This window comes from Aquarana catesbeiana, linkage group LG05, assembly GCF_042186555.1.
Source record: "Aquarana catesbeiana isolate 2022-GZ linkage group LG05, ASM4218655v1, whole genome shotgun sequence".
NCBI lineage: Eukaryota > Metazoa > Chordata > Amphibia > Anura > Ranidae > Aquarana > Aquarana catesbeiana.
The window spans coordinates 41280019-41304585 of NC_133328.1; the positions used below are offsets into that span (position 1 = coordinate 41280019).

A 24567-nucleotide genomic window follows, 5' to 3' on the forward strand; every position below is an offset into this window, starting at 1 on the left:
CACAGTATGCAGCGACGTCATCGGTGCAAACGCTCTGAAGGGATGGCCTACCCGTGCCGCCCCTTTAGAGCTCTGTGCTGCAGAAATGACATTGTGGCTCATCCAATCAGACGCAAACCCGGAAGGAAGACCAGGTGAATATGGAATTCCAGTCAGCAGTGACAACGTGGTGTTGGAGGGCTTTGTTCTAAGGTAAGCATTTCATAATGTGCTAGTATGCGATGCATGCTAGCACATTATGCCATTGTCTTGCAGGTTTTTTAATATTTTTTTTTATAAAAAAGGCTGCGGTTTACAGCCACATTAATGTGATACTACAGTTTGTTTTTTAGTTAATAAAAAAGGGTTTATACTTACCTGCTCTGTTCAACAATATTGCAGTCTCTTACCTCTGCTTTAGCTGTCCTTCTGCCGGTGCAGTTTGCATCTTCTCCCTGCGAGTGCCACCATAGCAAGCTGTGTGCTATGGGGCATCCTTGCAGATACACTCCCAAGCCAGGCTGTGTGCATCCATAGACACACACATCATGGCTTAGCCACACCCCCTGCTCCCTCGTCACAGGTTTTGACTCATAGCAGCTGACTCCTGGTACTGCCTGAGTCTTCTGTGAGAAGAGAAGTGAAGGGAGAAGACCTGGAGCCAGGCACAGCGCTGGATTGATCAGAGGAGACAGGTAAATGTTTTGGTGGTGGGGGGGGGCAAAAAAGTGCATTCATTATCTCTTGCACAGGAGCCTGATCATGGGTGCAATGTTGGGCTTTTGCAGACATATCCTCCAGCTTTTTTGCCCATACCTCCATATAGGCTTTCAGAGCTGTGGGACATGTCAGTGTACTATAGGGGTGCTCATCAGTCCTTTCAGAACTACAAGCTGTCTGCCTTTGTGAATGAATGACATGACTCTGTGGGGGCGAGGGGACTGGTGCATGTTACACCCTAAATATGAGTGTAACGTGTAACATGCTTCAAAGGGTAAACCTAGCCTTTACATGAGCCAGAATCCCTATGTCCCGCCCAACAAGTCCAAGCTTGGTGCAGCTTCAAGGTCATTCTTGTTGGGGGAAACCAGGGTCCTTATGATCATGATCTCATTTAAGATTTGTGCCCATTCCCATATGTGAAGGAGTGTTTACTCTCCAGTGCCACGAGATTGCAATCCGTGCCACTAATAGGCGGGTGTTTCAACATGCACTTCTTGGCTTTAGAGAGGTACTTAGGTACCAACTACAAGATAGTCACCCGAGGGCATACCTTAGCATTTAAGATGCATATTGCACTATAGACGGAAAAACTGTTTCCTAAAGGACAAATTTTAGGGGACAACTCCACCAAACGTGTAGGTAGGTGTCAGGCTAGTTGGAACATCTCCAGGACTGGCTAGGGGTAGCAGCAGGGTATATATGGTTAAATGTGGTACCAAAGGGAGATAATTTTGTAGCTTTATTTGACACACTGTAAACAAATGCTAAAGCTTTTGTCACAACATTTCATAGGACATTTCATAGAAGCACCTACCTATGCACAGCATATTACAAAACAATTGTGCAGTTATGCTCTGATTCTAGGCTTCCTGGCTAAAACCAACTCACCTCTCCCCTTCACAGACCAATACCAACCTAAATATCATCGCCGTGGACTCTTTAATCCTTTGTCTCCTAGCAGAAGAAGTCGTTCCTCACCAACAACCGTGCCTGCACTGCCACTTTTCATAAACTGCTATACATTCATCAACTAACACAGGAGGTGGCTTGTTGATGGGCCTATAGAAGGGTATATGGATTTATTGATATGCTCTCAGCCAGTGCAAGCATACATTTTATGCTACGATGGTTGCCATCTTCCAAGCAGCATCTCATATCAATCACTGTAGGGTGGAACCAACCACTGGCTTCTTAAAAGTGGACCTACTATCCAAATGTATGTTATACTGTATTTAGATACAGTGACAAGGGGCTTGAATAGCCATCATATTTATGTTGCTATCTGAGCCCCTAACCAAAATTCCAAGGCCATTGCAAGTGTTTTTGTTTTTGTATGCTGCCTTCTTGGTTTCTCATTTATTTTTTTAATAAAACCACAATTTAGATAAATGGAAGGAAATGTACTCACTATCGCTCAGCTCCCAGAGCCGTGGAGGAAGGTCACTGAAGTAGTCGTGATTCAAAGCAGCCTGTGCAGATAGCCTATTTTTGGGGAAACACTGGAGCAATTTGGAGGCGATATCTTCAGCATGATTGATATAGCTCAGTCTGGAAAAAAAATGATAATATAAGCTAGAAATACAAAAAGAAGCAATCACCTTGTCCTCTTTTTTTTAAATAGAAAAAGTAGTCCGTCAAGTGCATTCCACCATGAGACTTTTACTAAGTAGGCAAACAACAAAGTTATATTATACGTGAACACTTATCTTGTAAACACCCCATTCAATTTAAAATAAAAATGAAAGGCAAAACATTTGTGTATAGATATAAAAACATTATAAATACCTTTTTTTTTTCTTTTTTTTTAAAGGGATCACAATCTCTAAAACAATAAAATTGGGATTTGGCGCCTAGTGATGCCACGCCTCCATCCCCTAACATCTTATGCACAACATCAAAAAAAAAAAAAATGTCATGGGACTTTAAATGAGGCGTAACATTTGCGTAAAAAAAAAAAAAAAAAAAAAGAATTTATTGCACAATAGATGAAAATCTTACACATTTAATAGTAGAGTTGGTAAAATAGCAAGCTGATTTGTGTACCACTACCATATATTGGCATACAATCTACATCATATTCATATAATAATTTATGTACAGATTCCACACTCCCAATTTTTTCGCGAATTTTGCTTCACGTCTTCAGTAGTAGATGCCCAATGTAAAATAAATCAGCTTGATAATCTAAGATAACACATCCAAATGGTGACTGCCAAGTGTCTGGCCCGGAAATAGTGGAAGGAAAACATGGCACCCTGATGGGAAAATTGAGGAGCCGTGATGACGAACCTTGGCACCCCAGATGTTTTGGAACTACATTTCCCATGAGGCTCATGCACTCTGCAGTGTAGTTGAGCATCATGGGAAATGTAGTTCCAAAACATCTGGGGTGCCAAGGTTCGCCATCACTGACCTAGAGTCTGAAAGTAGCAACAGAACTCCATATTCACCAGGTGCTGACGTGTGTAGATTGTGAATCTTCAACAACCAAAAACTTGGTCCCAAAAGCTATTTTACTAACTCTACGATTAACGTATAAGATTTTCACCTATTGGGCTATAAATACATTATTTTACACAGATCACATAGTCTCTATTCTCAGCTGCATGAGGGACTTAGACAGCTGGGGGTGGAAAAGCAGCAGTACACTGATCTTCCCAAGCAAGGGAGAGTGTCAGCAGAAGTCTGACCATTGTAGAAGAGGAAGGCTGTTCTCCCAGCACGGCCAAAAAACTGACCATACTGGCTCCTATGCCTAGCATGGTCAGTTTGAAGAGTAGGGGGGTGGGCAGGAATCCCAGGTATTTCAAACAAAGGAAGCAATACAAAGAGAACAGGATACTTTTTAACACAAGTACATGGTACAACAAGCATATATCAGGAATATGAAATGTCGGGGTAACATTCTTTATGGTGCCCAAATAACATCTCAAGATGGGCTTTAGCAAGCACACTTTTGACCTTCATTACTATTGAAGGCCAATATATGGACTTCCAACTCTCAAGGCTGAAAGATGCTTTCTTGGACAGTGACGATTAGACATGTTAGTTTTCATTCCCATTTCATTTGTTTTTTTTGATAATTCGGAAATTCAAAAATTCTGAAATTCAAAAATCAAAAATTCTGAAATCGAAAATTCGGAATATTTGAAAATCGAAAATTGGAAAATCCGAACATTCAATAATTCTGAAAATTCGAAAATAAGAAAGAAAATCCGAAAATTTGAAATAATAACTAATAATAACTAACTATTAAATTATAGGTATTGGAATTTCCTTTCAAATTTGGCTGTTAGTGAACGTAACGAATAGGAATTTATCTGAAGTTACGAATTATCCAAAATAACGAATGCCGCATCTAAACAAATGGAATGGAACAAATTAATAAATAATAATAAAAAGTTTTTATTATTATTATTGTTATTTATTATTCGCTTGTTACGTTCCATTCGTTTAGATATGGCATTCGTTATTTTGGATAATTCGTAACTTCGAATAAATTCGTATTCATTACGTTTACTAACAGCCAAATTATTTCGGATTTTTGAATTTCCAAAATGTCGAATTTCAGAAATTTTCTGATTTTAGAATTTCCGAATTTTTGAATTTCAGAATTTTTTGAATTTCCGAATATTCGGAAATTCGAATATTTTCAGATTAACAAATTTGTCAAAATTTGTTAAAAAAACGAATTTGGAACTAAACGCATTGCACATGTCTAGTGACGATTCAGATGTAAGGTTAACTGGTGAGATGATTTGGCGTCTGTATGGAGCTAAGAGAGACAGGAAATGTTTTCCAGTGTTATATGAAAGACCACATCCTTGGTATCTGTTTAGATGCTGTGAAATTGTTTACCAGCCTAGGAAGAACGAACATCTAAATGGATGCTGGAAATGCTTTCTTTGACAACTCTCTGTCTGCAGATGGTGTTACCAAGAAACAGAGAAGAAGCCAAAACTGGCAGGATACATGATGGATCCAGGACAGCTCTAAGGACAGCCACAGACAACCCAACAATTAGAAGGGATGTTTCGGATTTTGAGTATTGCTTGAGACTGTCTCGCTGTTTCTGAACTCTCAGACAAAGGCAATAAGCTCCTTTGGTGCTCCTTTGGAAAGGCGCTCGTTATTGCACAGGGAGATCTTCCAGCTTGTTTCAGTACCTCTCTGTGAACAAGCCCAATTATTTCTTCTGCTATGGTGCAGAAGAAAAGATCAAAATATTATGCATGTGTAGTTGTCACTGTCCAATTGTCAAGCACAACAGCAAGTTCAGGAACTCGGGCAACTCTTTTAGGGTTTTTTTTAGATCTTCCTGCTCGTCCTTAGGAAAATATCTGCCAATCTAAGTCCATCCTAGGTCAACTCTTTCACTGAATAAAACATTTATAACAAAGCATCTAGTACTATACTAGTAGTGATGTGGCTTCAGTGGGTGAAACCACAAAGAGCAGCATGGAGACATAGGTATCTGACACACCTGGAAGTGTCGGATGCTGAATATTCCAGGGAAAATATTGCTTTGCAAAAGAGCGAAGATTGGAGTCACCAAAAGTAGTATCACTAAAGCCGTGTACACACGGACGGACTTTTCAGCATCAAACGTGTGACGGTCTTTCCGACGGACTTGCAACGGAGTTACGACGGACTATCGGACGACTGGACTTGCCCACTCCATCCAAAAGTCCGTTGGTTTGAACGTGATGACGTACGAAGGGACTAGAATAAGGAAGTTCATAGCCAGTGGCCAATAGCTGCCCTAGCGCCCTTTTTTGTCCGTCGGACTAGCATACAGACGAACTGATTTTTCGACCGGACTCGAGTCTGTCGGAAAGATTTGATACATGTTCCAAATCTAAAGTCTGTCTGATTTTCAACAGAAAGAGTCAGCTGAAGGTCTGATGAAGCCCACACACGTTTGGATTGTCCGACGGATGCGTTCCGTTGGACCAGTCCGGTCTAAAAGTCCGCCCGTGTGTACACGGCATAAGTATTATTAATGTGCTTGATTTTTGTGAGAGAGGCACTACTATTTTCAACTTTTTTTTTTTTTGTCCTTTTTTTCGCAACTCTGTGTTGCTGAGCTCCTCCAACCTCTAGTTTATAACCACATGCACTCCCTCCAGTGTCGGCTGCACGTCACTGCTGTGAAGCAGCTTCCCAATTGTGAAACAAGTCTACACCATGCGTGTCAGCATGGTTGCTTGTAGTCACCACCAGGGGCTCATGTGATAGGTTGACAACGCAGGAGAACAGTTAGGACCCCATTACAGGAAGTCCCTGAAAAGGACCTTCAATACAGGATCATACCGAAAGCTGCAATTAAAAAAGATTAAAAACAATGACAGGAATTAAATAATAACAGCTGATATGGGATTTTACTGATTGGATTTAGATCTACTTTAAATCTCACAGGGCAGCAGGTGAAAGGAAGTAAGATTTTATCTGCAAATTTGCCTTGATCTATCAATCAAAGCAGTTAAGGGACGTTAAAAGCACACTTGTGCACTCACTCCATCAAGAACAACATTTTGGAAGCTCTTAAATTTAAAAATGATACAATACACACAGGATCATAGAGCTGACCAATGAGAAAATAGCACATAGTAGAGCTGCCACCCAAAACTAAACTACACAACTTCCTTCTTCAAGCTCTTCACAGCAATACCATGACAGTTATTCTGGTCATCATTATTCTGGTCATTATGTTTGGATGGGAAATAGCGGCAATCGGCACTTTGAGGACTTGGGCAAATCTCAGCAGGTACAAATATTTTTTTACCATGAAAAAATTTCCACATATTTACAGCATACGCATGCAGATCTATACTGCTTTAGTGGCTAAATCTCCAATCTTCTGAAAGTCGAGTTTTAGTCCAAAAATATTTTGGCAGTAAACGTATCGGAGTTTAATCCTATGAGCAGTTATAGGCTTCGTTTTCTGGTGAAGCAGCACAGCATGCTGTGATCCATCTACGACAATTACATCTAGCCTAAGGCGCATGTATGCTGAATTCTTCATTCTCGGCATCAGAGAGATGGCATAATAGGGAGTTCCGGAGATAGGGTGATGCAGTTATTACACTGGCATCACAGTAAGTCTTGTGATAATCCACTGAGTGTGCAAATTGCATGTGACTTTCAAGATCAAGATCCCACAAATTGCAAATGGATGATATATCAAAAATGTTGGATCTATTATTTATATAAAAGATAAAAAATATGAATGAAACTCCCAAATCATATCTCTTGTAGCAAGTTTAATTTTTAACATTAAATCTAGAATAATATTGCATTATATTTTGTGTAATCACATATGGAAAACGTGTCCATCTATAATTCTATTAGGACACAATGTGGTTGGAAAGATGAATTTTATCTACGCGTTTTTATGGACACTTCATCCCAAATACCCATTATGGTAAATGTCCAAAACAGAGTAGAAATGGAAACAAAAAACAGCCCTCATGCGACTCACCATCTCGCACATGGGCCCCTCCCTGTGATTATTCATCAATAATGCCCTGTACACACGGTCGGACATTGATCGGACATTCAGACAACAAAATCCATGGATTTTTTCCGACGGATGTTGGCTCAAACTTGTCTTGCATACACACGGTCACACAAAGTTGTCGGAAAATCCAATCGTTCTGAACGCGGTGACGTAAAACACGTACGTCGGGACTATAAACGGGGCAGTAGCCAATGGCTTTCGTCTCTTAATTTATTCTGAGCATGCGTGGCACATTGTGCGTCGGATTTGTGTACACACGATTAGAATTTTCGACAACGGATTTTGTTGTCGGAAAATTTTATAGCCTGCTCTCAAACTTTGTGTGTCGGAAATTCTGATGGAAAATTGTGTGATGGAGCCTACACACGGTTGGAATTTCCGACAACAAGGTCCTATCACACATTTTCCGTCGGAAAATCCGCCCATGTGTACAGGGCATAAGAGTGTAAATAGGAACAGTTGGATGGAAAAGAGGTAAGACCCTTATGCCCTGTACACACAAGCGGAATTTCCGTCAAAAAAAGTGTGATAGGAGCTTCTGGTCGGATATTCTGACCGTGTGCATGCTCCATCCAACTTTTTCTGTCTGAATTTCCGACCAGCAAAAGATTGAGAGCTGGTTCTCTATTTTTCCAACAGAAAAAGTTCTTGACGGAAATTACGTTCGTCTGTTTGCAATTCCGACACGCAAAAAACCACACATGCTCGGAAACAATTCGACGCATGCTCGGAAGCATTGAACTTAATTTTCTCGGCTCGTCGTAGTGTTGTACGTCACCGCGTTCTTGACGGTCGAAAGTTCAGAGAACTTTTGTGTGACCATGTGTATGCAAGGCAAGCTTGAGCGGAATTCCATTGGAAAAACCATCCAAGATTTTTCCGACGGAAATTCCGCTCGTGTATAAGACCTTCACAATGGAGCCTTCTGTGGTCTGTGCTGCTTCAGAAATATACAGGCACATTTTTGAATTGTCAGGCTGGGGATCTGGCATGTTGAAGGGGTGTCTGCTGCTCCATGAAGGGACACCTCCATAAATCTCTGGAGAAGGAAGTATCAAATGCTACAACATGACGAAGGCACAACAAGATAAAGAGACTGTCCTGCTGTACAAGGAACACAAGGGGCAAGTAGAGAAGGAGGCAGAAATTTGGTGAAATGGGCTAGGGTATATATGAGAAATTAAATGTAGAAAATGGTTGTTGCTGTTCCACTTTAAAGGATGCCCAAGATGCGTAGGTGGGCAGTGCTCAAAAGTGCAGGAGATGTGATGTCACCGAAAGTGATGCAACAATGGACCAGATGTAGCTTCTTTATTTGAATCAGAAGCACAGTGAGCAGATTAGAAGTAAAGGGAACAGTCCAGAAAGACACAATAAAAGGTGTAGCTATGCAGGTTGGCACTATTCCAGGCATGTAAGGCAAATTGCATAATTTCTTTAATCCATACATTATACAGGCAAGAGTAGCTTACATATTTTAAATGAAAATCAATCCTTATTCAGAGCCTGGGCTATAATTAAGCATGGCATCCTGTCTGAAACACATAAGCTGCTCTCATGCTTGTGTTTTATATGGGTTGAAGAAAGCCTGGGAGAATGCGGAAACCCTTATCTACACTGCTGTTGAAGCTGGCAGCTTTGGGTGTGCGTCAGACGAAAACCTATAGCTGTTAACTGTGGTCTCATCACTTGAATGAGGATAGATAGAAAGGATGGTGGGGATTAAGGAGCAAGCAGTGGCAAATGCCATGTCATGCATAGAGATTCTGTTTCTGACGAATTGTTGCCAGCAGCAGGATCGTAATTGTGACTTTGGACTTGAGGTGGGCCTCTTTCCTGGAGTAGCTTTGGTCCTACCTATCTTTTCAGGTGTATCTAACCACACAGCTTGACAGGGTTAACTTTACTTGTTCAGTTTGCTAGGATCAGGTAACCCATACCAGTCTGTGTGAGGGCAGATGTGTAATCATCTCTGTATCTCTTAAATCTGAACTCCAGACCAACTGCTAAATACATAGTTGAAATAAAAATATGCAAACTGTGCTATATGCCAATTAATTTGTTGCTCTTCTTTGCCAGCCTTGTGATCCATGAAAAATAGTAGAGCTGGGTTCAAGGTTCCTCTGTAGACTACACTACAGCTAAGCAATACAACATGGGCAAGGTGCACCCCAACTCATAATTGAACAGCTGTAGCACATTGATGAGATCATCACTGGGTTCTCTCCTTTTGTAACCATGTGCACTGTGCAAAGCAATAGAGCCATTGGCTCAAACTGCTGCACCTCCCAGCCTTAAGGCCTCATTAACAAAACAGAGTATGGCCTTGGCGCAGGTCAAAAGCCTGTGAACGCAAGCATGACAGCTGGCTACAAGGTGGCTGAATATTAAAATGATGACAGCAGATAATAACAAAGCAGAGAAGAAGGCGCTTCTAAGTGCAGTAATAAAACACTTTAATGACAAGGAAGGGTTAAAGGGGTTGTAAAGGTAAAAGTTTTTTTCACCTTAATGCATTCTATGCATTAAGGTGAAAAAACATCGACAATACCGGCCCGCCCAGCCCCCCCATTTTACTTACCTGACTCTTCGAAAGTCCCGCGCTCGCCCCCGACATCCCCTTCGCCACTCAGCCTGGTCGTTGATTGGCTACAGTGGATGGATTGAAAGCAGCGCAGCCATTGGCTCGCGCTGCTGTCAATCACATCCAATGACGCGGCGCGCCAGGGGGGCGGGGCCGAGTGATACAGTGAGCGGTTATGGCCGCCGGCTGTTTCACAGGAGCGCGCCCGCAAGCACTCAACACCATGCGAGGGAGTTCGCAGGAAGGGGTTGAGTCTTTGCGGGGGGGGCGAGACAGCTGCTGAGGGACCCCAGAAGACCAGGTTCGGGGCCACTCTCTGCAAAACGAGCTGCACAGTGGAGGTAAGTATAACATGTTTGTTATTTAAAAAGAAAAAAAAAAATAACTTTAGTGATCATTTAAAAAATCTTACAAAATGGAAGTGAAAAACAGGCATATCTTGGATCAGAGAGACAGTATTTACCACCACTGGATGGCTGGAACTTCCACCTGCAGCGGTCTTACTCCCATCCCTCCTGCTGGACGTTATGAATTCATTGATATGCCTGTTTTTCACTTTCATCATGTAAGTGTTTTTAACCCTTCCTTGTCATTAAAGTGTTTTATTACTGCACTTCGAAGCGCCTTCTTCCCACGCTTTGTTTTTCCTATAGCATGTGCTTCTGAAGTGCTGCTTTGGTGCAATAATCACATCCCAAGAGCCAGTCAGGTACTGTTTGTTAAAGTCTCCTTGTTATCTAGAGTGCCCTATTCTCCACACTCACAGATAATAACACATTTATCTATTATCTGTGACCTCACCAGGAGGAATCTTCCATACAATTCACAGAAGAGGTTAATACGTTTCTGCATGGTAAGTCGTTGGAAGCATTCATTACTGCTCAGTATGGAAGACTTAAATGACCATCAGTCATTGTAACATATTATTTTTGTATAACTAGACCGCAGTAAAAGTCATCTTTCTCTCAATGACCGCTAAAGCCCATAATTTATAGAATTATAGTGAACCTGTAAAAAATACAAAGCTGTTCTGCAAGGCGCATTTACTAACAAGAGACGTGTATACAGCAGGAGAGAGCAGAGTGGCAGAGAGATAGGCTCATCAGTCTGCCAATTCAGGCTCTGACCTGAGCTGTCAGGTTTTTTTTGTTCAGCCCGCAGGGTCGAATGGAAAAAAACTAGTAGTGTGTATTAGGCTTAAACCAAGTACCAAACCTAGAAAGAAGTGGGCAGGACTAGGTGTGGCCAGATTCTAATTGACAAGCTACAGGCCTCGATGAGTGGGTGTCAGTCTTGAGGAGTGACCCTTCCAAGGCAGATTGGATTTGCATACCAACATGTTATGTTAGGCAACTAAAATCCAATGAATAAAAGAGGTGGTACGTTCCAGGCCATTCATTTTGAATGGCAACCACAACACTGTACAGTGGAGCGAAATGCATCACAGCAGGGCTGGAACAAGGGGTAAGCGAGAGGGGCGGCTACCCTGGGTGCAATGGGAGATAGGCTCATCAGTCTGCCAATTCTTCTTTCACTGTCCAGTCATTGGCTGAAGGAGGGACAAGACCCGTAAAAGCTGGTCAAACCTGGATTCAATTGCAGTCACTTCCTATGGAATCAACCGTTATGCTCTCTGTGCATGGCCCTGCCAGCTTCTCACAAGCTTGACAAACTTTGTTCTGAAGATTAAAGGAGCCAGATGGAAAGTTTTTGACCAAACAGTGACTGGAGCCAGACAACTGTACAGGTATTCTGACAGCAATGGGAACCAGTTGTCATGATAGAATAGCCTACAGTGGAGATTCATCCATCCATGCTCCTGTACGATAGTCTTAAGCCTAGTACACATGTGCCCAAATGTCCGGCGGCATCGGCCGGTTCGGCCTGTGTGTACTGCAGCAGGTCCAACAGAAGCTGGCCGTTTGAAGGGGCATGACCAAAAAAGGTCCACCGATCGGCTCCCGATCAGCGCTCTCAGCTAATGGTTATATAGTAAGTGCTGACTGAAGTGTTCTGGTGGGGGGGGGGGGGTGCCCCTCTACCAGAATACAATAGAACAGCAGGGGAGATGGCAGTACTAACATTGGCTCTGGCCTGAGCTGTCAGTTTTTTTTTGTTCAGCCCGCAGGGTCGAATGGAAAAAAAATAGTAGTGTGTATTAGGCTTAAACCTAGAAAGAAGTGGGCAGGACTAGGTGTGGCCAGATTCTAATTGACAAGCTACAGGCCTCGATGAGTGGGTGTCAGTCTTGAGGAGTGACCCTTCCAAGGCAGATTGGATTTGCATACCAACATGTTATGTTAGGCAACTAAAACCCAATGAATAAAAGAGGTGGTACGTTCCAGGCCATTCATTTTGAATGGCAACCACAACACTGTACAGTGGAGTGAAATGCATCACAGCAGGGCTGGAACAAGGGGTAAGCGAGAGGGGCGGCTACCCTGGGTGCAATGGTTTACTGTAGGGATGAGGGTGCTTTCCTTCTGTTACAAGGCTGACAGGAGTAGTGACAGCTGCAGTAATTTTGACAAGCTGGTGACTGTTGAGCATAGGATCCTCTAAGCCTGTACATCATAAATGGAGGAGTGGGGGGGGGAGTGCGGTTCGGCATCTTTGCCCTGGGCGCTGGATGACCATGTCCCGGCACTGCACCGCAGCACACCACAATGTATATACTAACGCAATAAGAGGAATAACTTAAAATTGAGCAGCCAGAATCGAAAGTGGCAACCAATCAGCTTCTAACATTCATTGTCAACATTGTCCACAGCCAAAAGCACCTACAATGGGCACATGAGCATCAGAACTGGACCATGGAGCAATGGAAGAAGGTGACCTGGCCTTATGAATTTAAGAATGGTATTAGGAACGAGTTTAAAGTGTTGACTTGACCTCCAAATTCTCCAGATCTCAATCCAAATCGAGGATCTGTGAGATGTGCTGGAAAAACAAGTCTGATCCATGGAGGCCTCACCTCACAACTTATAGAACTTAAAAGCAGGGGTAGGCAACCTTGGCACTCCAGCTGTTTTGAAACTACAAATCCCATCATGCCTCTGCCTCTAGGAGTCATGTCTGTGATTGTCAATGTCTTGCAATGTCTCATGGGACTTAATAGTTTCACCACAGCTGGGGGGCCAAGGTTGCCTACCTCTAGGCCCTCCAGCGGTGGTGAAACTACAAGTCCCATGAGACATTGCAAGACCCTGACAATGACCTGACCCCTGTTACTGACAGCTTGGTGCCAGATACCACAGCCTACCTTTAGGGGTTTCTTTACATGTACCAAAATAGTCCACTTGCCTTCTCTTTGGCGAGTCTGGGGTGGGGCCCACACTCCCAAAACATTCTCTCTCAATTAACTTGGATGATGGTACATTTTATAGATTTGCACACATTTTATATTGCCTTGTGAGGCCATTCACTCTCCATTTAGGGGTTTAGTAGAGTCCATGCCTCAACGGGTTATGGTGAGTGCTCACAATGTTATGGCTGATCGGTGTAAATTGGTTGTATTGTGTTGCAGAGTGTGATGTGGACGCTGTAACTTCACTCCTTTGTTATTCTTAAATAAAGCTCAAGAAAATTCAATAAAGAAGAAAGAAAAACACGAATATATTTTTAACTGGCTAAAGTATTTGGGATTTAGATACAGGGCCTCCAAATTAATTTTGCTGCAAGTCTTGTCATATTGAATAACAAAATCTGAATATGTGTGGTCCTTCTCATAGACTTGAAATGAAAAGTTGTGATGTACTGTGACTGCAGCCAGCCATTATGTTTGCCAAATGCATTGAACACAAATTTTAAATATCTTTTAAATTCAATTTTAAAAGAAATGACCTCATGGTCTGTGTTTGAGACTTTGGGCCTTGGTGCCGGGACTTAAAGAAGTCCCTGCCTTAATGGTTGCCAGACAGGACCATTTTCCTTAATCCACTTCAAAGCCTTCCCTGCTTTTAGATAATTGCTTTTCAGCTGAATTTGTTCAACTTAAAAAATTTAATTAAAAAAAAAAAAAAGAAGCACAAAATACATTAATTTTTTTTTTTTTGCAAATGGCAGGTCAGCAGTCGGTCAAACAAAATGCAAGTCTCACTTTATTAGGGGACGGTGGACTGCTACAGGCATGTGCCATGAACTCCTGAACTCCTGAGTCCTGCTCAAGAGCAAGTCTACGCCATATAATTATTAGGATAGGAGCCTTTTAAATAAACAGAGATTAGTCTTGTCTCTGCATATGCGATTAGTGCATGAGGATTAAAAAAGGTAAATACGTCCCACTGTATACTGCTGGCGTTTTATCATGAATCTGGGGATCGGATGTCAAATTACAGGCACAGTCTTGTATTTCTTGTCTATACTCCAAGTATTTTATTCCAGACGTTAGTTTCCTTCTAGACATAGACAGAAGCGGCTTTACATACAGGTTAAATTGCTCTGCCCAATCTAAGTTCTTATTAATCACTTCCAATAAAAGGATCATTTCAATCGTCTAAAATGTTTGAGGAATTCTTTCCTTGACAAAAACAAAGTCATATATCTCTAACAGATCATAACGCTGCGAAGCCAGGTTGTACCTGTCAATGGTCACTATTCATGAACAGAATTCAGTATTTGTAATGAAATAAATCCCAGACACCATCTTTAGAATATTGATGTTATTTACTTTCATCTGGAAGGATACAGTGCGGTGGAACAGTGTTCCCCGCTTTGCACTGGTATTTATTATGTCACTTTTTTTATCTATGGCTTATTTAAAAGGCTTGCCTGTATTTAGCTATTTTTTTTATAGATACCAGGGCAACTTTGAAAATATAATCTGTTGCCTTTTCTTTCCTTGAGGCTGGGTTCACACTGGTGCGAACACAAACATAGCATGTGATTCGCACCACATTGCTGTGCAGATCACATGCGATGTCTGTTAGATGCAAATTTAGCCATACAAACCGTATGGCTGAAATTGCATTGCAATCGCACCCTTTTTTTGGTCCACACTGGAATTAGACCGCATTGGTGATCCTATTCCTGTACCATTTGACAGTTCACACTGCGATCTGCGAACCGATCTGGGAGTGTCATTAAAGTGGTTAAGCCACTCAATGACATTACTACAATCCCCTCCGCTATATTAAAGAATGTCCCCAGTGCATGTGTTTAACAAAAAAAAAAAAATGCCGCTGTGTAGCTCATTACCGGGGGGGACACCAAGCCTGAATCTGACTCATATGGCCCGTGAAAGATCAATTAGAGGAAATGCATAATAAATTCTTTGGAAAATCACTTGAATCTGTATAAAATACACAGAATCATAATGCTAAATTCAATCAACCATTGAATATCATAAAAAATGAATAAAAAATTAAGAATTAAAAATTAAATGGAACGCTTTGTGGAAGAAAAAAAATCAATAATACTAACAGTATTGGCTAATCAGCAGGCTAGATACATCATATTGAGACGATGTTCACTAATAAGTACAAACAAAAGACATAATGCTAAGCATTATCAATAAAGGCATTAATGTCTATGTCAACATTAAGGCCCAAGGGTCTAAGACATGTTATCCTATATATCCAGCTCATCTCTAACTTGGAGATGGCACGTCTTTTAGGTCCCCCTCTCCAAGGTAATTTGAGTCTGTCAATCCCAATAAATGAGGTACCCTTAGGATTTTGATTGTGTACCTCCAGATAGTGTCTGGAGACGGGGTGACTCTTAAAACCTCTTTTATAGTTTCCAGTGTGTTCATTCAATCTAACTTGCAATGGTCGTACTATACGTCCAACGTACTGAAACCCGCAAGGGTAAGTCAGAAGATAGACCACATTGGGAGTAGAACAGGTAATGAATGATTTTATTGAAAATTCCTGAATGGTGCTTAAAGAGGTGAACTTGGTGGTTTTCTTACCCCGAATAGTATTAATGGAACATACTGCACACTTTTTACATCTATAATATCCTACCAAGTTTTTAAAAAATATTGGTTTATTATTAGGGGGATCACAAACGCTAGGAGCTATGATTTCTTTGATAGAGGGAACACCCCTAAAAACTACTTGTGGTTTTACAGGGAGAATGGGTCCAAGTAAATGGTCATTTTTAAGTACCGTATTTATCGGCGTATAACACACACATTAACTTTAAGAGGAAAGTTTCAGAAAAAAAACTAAAATTTTAAAATAAGAGTGAGTGCTCTGCAGCCTCACCAGTGCCCATCAATGCAGCGTGATCTATGCCCATCTGCAGCCTCTAACATTCCCATCATTGCAGCCTGTTTAGTACACATCTACAATTATATTGGTATCAAAGTGTTCTACGGAGGGTCAGTTTGGTTTACCCCGAGCTGTCTTTCATTGTAGTGCTCTGTTAGGTCTTCTATCCTGCTCAGTCCATTCCTCATGCTGTCCTCACTTCTCAATCCATTCCTCATGCTGTCCTCACTTCTCAAAATGTCTCCAACATATTGCAGAGGGTTCATTCTCACTGATACTGTAGCAGAAAGAGAAGGGTTTCTCTGTCTCTTTCATCACTCTTGAAGATGACTGCAGCCGCACCAGTGCTGGATGACACAGATCCGCGATCTCCTGTGTATCCGGCGCTCAGTCACTCACAGTCCCGCCCAGCTCATATGATGGACAGAACAGTGGTCCAATGCCAGGCCAGGGGGGTGGGACTGTGTGTGACCGAGCGCCAGATACACAGGAGACCACGGCTCTGTGTCATCCAGGAGGCGCTCATCCTCTCCTTCCACTCCGTGGCAGCAGGGATCAGCATATAAATGTAGGAAGCCTTCGCGATACTAAGATGTGTTCCAAGTGATCTCTTATAAAACTATAAAGCTTAATATAAAAGTTAATAAATGAACAATTAAATAACCAAAGTGCGTGCCGTGCAATAAAGTGTAATCAGATAAAATGAAGAAAGCTGTCTGCAGCAGAATCTTCCAGTGTATCACAATCCACTCACAATAAATAACAATTGTATAATGATCCCGCGCTACAGCAGAAATGTGCAAAAACTTATCAATAAGTAAAATATGTAAACCCTGTGTAAATATAGTTCAATAATTAAGAATAATAAAAGTGCAAAAGTGATAAGTCCATAAATAGGTAAATCAATCCCGGGGCATAAGATTCAGTATGATAATAATCTCTTAATTACATATTCTTATAATAAATGTCCAAAAAAGGGAATCGTGTAAAAATAAGTTCGAGTAAATAGCTCAGTGGACAGGGGAGAAGCTTAGATCCCAAAAATGAGCTCACAGAACCCTCAACTTCATATCTTGATATACCAGCATATAATAATGAATAGGGGTCGATTCCGTTACTCCAACTTCTACCACCAGGGGGGTCCTCCGTTTCATTACATGTAAGACCTAGATAACTTGAAGTGTCAGCATAAAACCATATACAGGAATCTATTCCGCCGTATGAATATCCACCACCAGGGGGTCTATTTTCCACGAGTATGTAACCTGAATAGGTACTCCACATCCTCATGTAATTTCGTATCCTCCGCGGGGGGGGGGGGGGGAGATGGGTAAGGATGGGAGAGAAAAAGCTCCAATTGTGTAGTATATTAAAGGTATATAGATTTTATTCAGAAGATAAAGCTGGACTCTTACAATAAAAATTCAAAAAACAAGCATAAAACAGCTGATAAGGCGTTTGAACACCGTTCTCACATCACTTCCAGTATACTTCAACCTCCGGCCACTCCACTATACTTCAACCTCCGGCCACTCCGGCCGGAGGTTGAAGTATACCGGAAGTGATGTGAGAATGGCGTCCAAACGCCTTATCAGCTGTTTTATGCTTGTTTTTTGAATTTTTATTGTAAGAGTCCAGCTTTACCTTCTGAATAAAATCTATATACCTTTAATATACTACACCATTGGAGCTTTTTCTCTCCCATCCTTACCCATCTCCCCCCCCCCCCCCCTGCGGAGGATACGAGATTACATGAGGACGTGGATGTGGAGTACCCATTCAGGTTACATACTCGGTGGAACGTAGGACCCCCTGGTGGTGGATATTAATACAGCGGAATAGATTCCTGTATATGATTTTATGCTGACACTTCAAGTTATCTAGGTCTTACATGTAATGAAACGGAGGACCCCCTGGTGGTAGTAGTTGGAGTAACGGAATCGACCCCTATTCATTATTATATGCTGGTATACCAAGATATGAAGATGAGGGTTCTGTGAGCTCATTTTTGTGATCTAAGCTTCTCCCCTGTCCACTGAGCTATTTACTCGAACTTATTTTTACACAATTCCTTTTTTGGACATTTATTATAAGAATATGTAATTAAGAGATTATTATCATACTGAATCTTATGCCCCGGGATTGATTTACCTATTTATGGACTTATTACTTTTGCACTTTTATTATTCTTAATTATTGAACTATATTTACACAGGGTTTACATATTTTACTTATTGATAAGTTTTTGCACATTTCTGCTGTAGCGAGGGATCAGCATATAACACACACACACGATTTCCCCCTGATTTTCAGGTGGAAAAAGTGCGTGTTATATGGCGATAAATAAAGTATATGCCAGTGTTTACGTATAAGCTTTCTAACTGAAAAATGTTGATGAGAGTAGCCTGTAATAAATGGCCAGGAGAAATTATTCTCCTGACTAGTCACTGGGATTTTGTCGGCCAATAGATGATCACGGTCCATTGCCTGGACCTCCCTCAGCCTCTGATTTAGAGTATGGGCCGCATACCCTTTTTCAATAAACCTATCGGTCAGAATTTTAGCCTGTATGTTAAAATCTTCCATTCTCGTGCAGTTGCGTCTCATTTGCACATATTGGCTTTTGGGAAACAAATCCAGCCATGAGCTGTGATGGCAACTGTCACGAGGGATGAAAGAATTTTGTTGTTTTAAAATGGGTGGAGGTCAGCAGTTCATCACCTTTACTCCAAATCTTTAGATCCAAAAAGTTAATAGTGTGTTGACTAGCCTCATATTTGAATTCAATGCCTCTATTATAATTATTTAAACCTTCCATGAAAATATGTAAAGATTTCAGGGTCCCATTCCATAGGAGGAGGACATCATCAATATACCTAGCCCATAAGACTAATTCAGGTCTAAACTGGGCATAGATGACACCCTCCCTCCCATTTGCCCATAAAGAGATTGGCTAGGCTGGGGGCAAATTTAGCCCCCATAGCCACACCTTTCTTCTGGAGATAATATTGGTTATTAAACGAGAAGAAATTATGCGTAGTCACATATTCAAGAAGTTCCATAATGAACCTTTTCTGTCTATTGGACAAAGATGGATCCTTATTGAGAAAATACTTAACTGATGAAATCCCCCATTGATGTGGGACTATTGTGTACAAAGATGTAACGTCAGCGGTGACCAACCAATAACCCTCTTTGTATGTACAATCCTTAAGTAAATTAATGATATGTCTGCTATCTTTAATGTATGCTGGTAATGATTTCACTAATGGCTGAAGAAAGCCATCAATATATTTACCTGCCCGAGAAGTGATGGAATTTATTCCACTTATGATCGGATGACCAGGTGGGTGGACAGAGTCCTTGTAGATCTTGGGCAGGTAATATGTAATGGGAATACGTGAGGATGCAGTTATGAGAAACAATTTCTCCTTTTTATTGATTATACCAGAATTATAACCAAAATTTACGCTTTGCTCAAGTTCCTTTTTAGATCTAAATCGTGGATCTGATTGAAGGGGTGTGTAAGTGTCCAGATCACCAACAATTTTATCCAATTCTCTGAGGTAGTCAACCTTATCAAGAATAACTATCCCCCCTCCCCTCTTATCTGCTGGTCTAATAACAAGGTCCTTCTGTTGATACAACTGATCCAATCCCAGCTGTAAATCTTTAGACATTTTAACTTTCAGTACTCTAATATTGTCAAGATCTCTCAAAAGGACATCTCTGAAAACTTTAATTGAGGAGGATTGAAAAGGGAGGCATTGGCTAAACCAGAATGTCTAACATTTCTGGGGTTGATTCCATTACTGCTTACGGGATTTGACATCATGTATCGTTTGACATTAAGTTAACTTATGTATGTCCATGTTTGTCTGAAATTTAACGGTTTGGATGTGCAAATTTAATATCCTTATTCAAAATGGAAGCTGATAAGCTGATTAGCCAGGCTGTTAGTATATTTGATTGATTGTTTTTCTTCCACCTAGCTGTCCATTTAGTTCTTAATTTTTAATTTTTTATTAGTTTTTTAATGATATTCAATGTTTGATCGATTTAGCATCGTGATTCTGTGTATTTAATACAGATTAAAGTGATTTTCCAAAGAATTTATTATGCATTTCCTCTAATTGACCTTTCACGGGCCATATGAGTCAGATTGAGGCTTGATGTTCTCATCTTTTAGATTATGTATGCTTGTGTGTCACAATATGGTGGCCACATGAAAACGAGGCTTGGTTTTCCATGTTTGATATAAAAGGTGATGGTTCAGCGCGTCTCCCGTGCACCAGGAAGACATCACAGATGACAAAACATGTCAGGCGGAGCTACGTGCTGACGTCATCAAGCCCCACGTGACCCCGGAAGTACGGGTGTTTTTTACAATATTTTCCAGCTGGTTTTATGCTCATTGCGGTTGTACCCGTTCAATCTTAGCAATAAAGGCTACCCCTTTTAAAACATTACTACACCATTGGAGCCTTTTATCTTCCTGCACTGGTGACTAATGTCACAGTGCACTCTTCAGACGGGACTTCTTAGCTTCAAGTTGGATACACTGGAGGACTTCCGGCCACTACCAGAGAGCTCCAGGGACAAGGAGGACTTTTAGACCCTACAGAGGGCTAAATCTGCGGTCGTATACGAACTTGCTCTTTAGGGGGTCCACCAGTTCCGGTAAGAGTCCCCACATATTGAGTGGGTTCTTTCTATTCAAGATACCCCTATCTCCTTGGTGACAGTGGAAGTGACCTGGAATATATCACCTCATTGGAATTACCCCCTTTTACAGTGGGGAATCTTTTTGTGTGGACTCAATTTTTATTTTCTCTTTATGAAGAGTCTTTATATATAGACTTATAATTGTACTTCACTTGCACTTTATTTCATTCATTTATTCAGTTTTTGTGATCACTCACGTTATATATGACCGCAACTTATTTATATACAACTTAAAGGATATACTTATCCTTTACGACTGGCTTATCACTTAAAACTTAGTACTTCAGTTTTATTTTGCATTTATGCAGATTTTCGTTGTGTGTTTTCTTGATTCTGTGCTCAGCATCTAGGGAGATGTAAGAATGGCCTGCCATTTTCAAAATGTAGCAAAGCCAAGGGTACATGGACACTTGCCAGGGGGAGATCTCCGTAACCATGTAAATGCATTTATCATGCACTTTATTATGCTCCTATTGACATCTTTTGTCCTTGATGCACATCAAAGGATGAAAACACATATCTGAACTATCTTCCATGATGCACTGTAGCACATACAGTATGTGTGAACTGGTGGTATGCCAAGTACCAAGCATTTTAATGCTTTGTAATGTGCACAATATAATGGCCAGGTGCCAACAGGGCCTAAAACTTCAAGATTTGCTTTAATTCTCTTTCCCAACAGCATATGCTGACCTTTTTTTTTCACCTGCACCATTCAGTGCTGGGAGCCAAAGAAATTACCCAGTACTTTCAGATGTGGAGAAGGGTGGCTAGGACAATCTGTACTGTCACAATATAGGCACATCCTGATAGCGATGTAGGATAATGGGACATGTAGTTCTCTTTTCACATAAAAAAACCCCCACTGGATTGCAAAACCAGATTCTCGAAGCAGATTACTGCATTTGTTTTATTGAAGAAAATGTAGGCAGCCTAACCACATTTGGTGTATACATACATATATATGCTACAAAGAGTCCAGATACTGGGTTTTCAGATGACTTAAAATCAGAGGTTGATTTGGGAGCTAGATGACAAATGAAGTTTATTGTTCATAAAGGTAAAGGGGTTAAAAAACCTGCATGTATCATACAATCTACGGTGAGTAACACTGGTTGACTAAATAATGGAGAAGATCTGGTAGATCACACATTCAATAACAACATGTAAAGAATAAGTCTGGAGCTCAAAGTGAAACTAATGAAAGGCCAAAGTGACTAGGGCTTGTAGTAGAGATTGCAGATTAGGATTAAATACATCATACAAAGTCCCAAACCTTCTCCATGCCTTTCATGTAACAGAGAAGGAGGCATCTGTTCCATTATGTATAAAAGTCCCAATCCCCCCCCCCTTTCTTTTTCATTAGGATTAAATACATGCGTATGTAAAAGAACTTGGAAAGCACCTATCAGATTGTAATGACAGAATTATGGTGGGTGGGATCTTCGCAAAATGGACTGAAGGAGGTGTTGCCTCCAGAATATCTAGAGGATTTTGCCAGTGTCAGAGGAGCGTTTCTTGCCCTCTTCCCTAATCCCTGCATTTTTCACCTGAACTTCTGTTCTTTTCTGTTTATTTTCATCTGTATCGCTTTATAATAGATGTACCATTTTCTGTTTATTATAACTATCATGGCAGCTGGACAGGGGTCTCAGTGTCTTTGAAGGCAGTTCTTGATAAAATTTGAAAACTGGTGCATGGACCTATCTCATGTATCCGTTTCAAAAATAGACTACATTGGTTACACAACAGTAAGGCTGGGCTCACACTTATGTGAATTGGATGTGGGTTTCTCTGCATCCAATTCGCATGACAGGAGAGTGGGATTGACTCTCAATAGAGCCTGTTCGCACAGCTCGGTGGCGGCCACGGTCTGCATTGGAAAAGGGTCCTATGCATCTTTGGCTCAGTTTTGGGTGCGAATTCAGGGAAAAATTCAGACCGGATTCACACCTGAATCAGTGAAGAGGGATCCCCTTGACCCCCTGCTGTGACCCATGGCCACATCAGTGTGAACCCAGCCTAATTCTTATGCCCCATACACACGATCGGACATTGATCGGACATTCCGACAACAAAATCCATGGATTTTTTCCGACGGATGTTGGCTCAAACTTGTCTTGCATACACATGGTCACACAAAGTTGTCGGAAAATCTGATCGTTCTGAACGCGGTGACGTAAAACACGTACGTCGGGACTATAAACGGGGCAGTAGCCAATAGCTTTCATCTCTTTATTTATTCTGAGCATGCGTGGCACTTTGTCCGTCGGATTTGTGTACACACGATCTGAATTTCTGACAACGGATTTTGTTGTCGGAAAATTTTATAGCAAGCTCTCAAACTTTGTGTGTCGGAAAATCCGATGGAAAATGTGTGATGGAGCCTACACACGGTCGGAATATCCGACAACAAGGTCCTATCACACATTTTCCATCGGAAAATCCAACCGTGTGTACAGGGCATTAGGCTGTATCTGGTAGGAAATTGTCCCAGAGGCAGTACTGTGGCAGTTGGGTCCTTGACATGGATATCAAAGATTTTAGACCTGTAAGGGGCTCAGTTATATTTTATTTGTTTGTTTTTTATTATGTATATTGTGGTTTTGTATTTATAATAAATAGCTGTTAAGGCCATTTGACTCATAAAGTAAGACACTTTCTTGACTTAAAAGGCATAGACTCCAATTTATCAAATTCTATCTTGCTCAGGAAGGGTAGGTCATTTTAAAAGTCGAAAGATATTACATGGGCTATGAAGATACATGCTTAGTTTAGTCATTTACTGTATATTGGAAATGTCTGTTAATGTCATTACTGTCAATGCAACTGTGTATGCCCATCTGACCTGCAACAAATAAAAGAATTGTGATAAGAGACACAAAATCGTGCCCCGATAAGAAGCATTACTAAGACCGTATCTTGAAAATGTAGCTTAGTTTTGGGTACAACATTACAAAACGTTTTGTTGAGATGGAGAGCGGCGCACAAAGAAGGGCAAGTCAATCACTAAGGGGGCTCAATGATTCAACGTATTCAACCTTGAGAAGAGGCAACACCGAAGGTGGAGGTGCGATCATCAACTTGTACAAATACATTCATTAAGGCTCCATGCACACTGGCTTAAAAATCGCTCCTTCTACAGGAGCTTTGTGTTCTGCCTGTACAAATAGCTCAATGTTATCCTATGTGTCCATGCGCATTAGGACTATTACAGGCATATTTTAAGCTCAACAGGCAGGAAGAAAAAACCTTCTGGTTTGCGTTTCTGAGCTTTCTAGCAGAAAAAAAAATGCAAAACTCTCCTAAACCGTGTACAAAAAAGTGCTCTATATGAGCATTTTTTTTCTGCCAAGGGAACTTGTGTTTTTTAAAGCCCAGTGTGCGTGGAGCCTAATAGTGTACAAAGTGAAATAAAAGGATAAAACTGTTCAAAAAGACTCAATGACCTTCTTTGATATGAGGTTTAGAAAGGCTTCTGTGCGGCAAGAGCTGTGAAAATGTAGAAATTACAGGAATTTATTTTATCTGACTTTCTTTAAAAGAATACTGTTGCATGTTGATCTAGATCTAGAAATGTTTTTCCCCGATTACAGCAAATTGGACCACGATTTATAAGGGTTTTTTGCCTTCCTTTATATCAATGCCAGGTTCAGGGTTGTGTGATTGCTTTTTTCACTTCAATAAGTCCTTTTTTTAAATTTAGTGCAAATCTTTAGGAAAAGAAAAGCTGGTGAGCATTGTAAATAAAGGCTGTTTAAAAAAAAAAAAAAGATTTTAACCGACATGAAGTTTGACTTTAAAGTGGAACTTAGTCATTT

General features: G+C 41.0%; 1 protein-coding gene across 4 annotated transcripts in view; it reads right to left on the reverse strand.

Annotated features, from left to right (window-relative positions):
• CDK14 (cyclin dependent kinase 14) overlaps window positions 1-24567 on the reverse strand; it is a 678339-nt gene that overhangs the window by 138625 nt on the left and 515147 nt on the right. For all 4 annotated transcript variants that reach the window (XM_073629653.1, XM_073629651.1, XM_073629654.1 and 1 more), the window contains one exon: window positions 2111-2250. In XM_073629653.1, the coding sequence (XP_073485754.1) occupies window positions 2111-2250 (140 nt within the window). The remainder of the gene's footprint in view (window positions 1-2110; window positions 2251-24567) is intronic.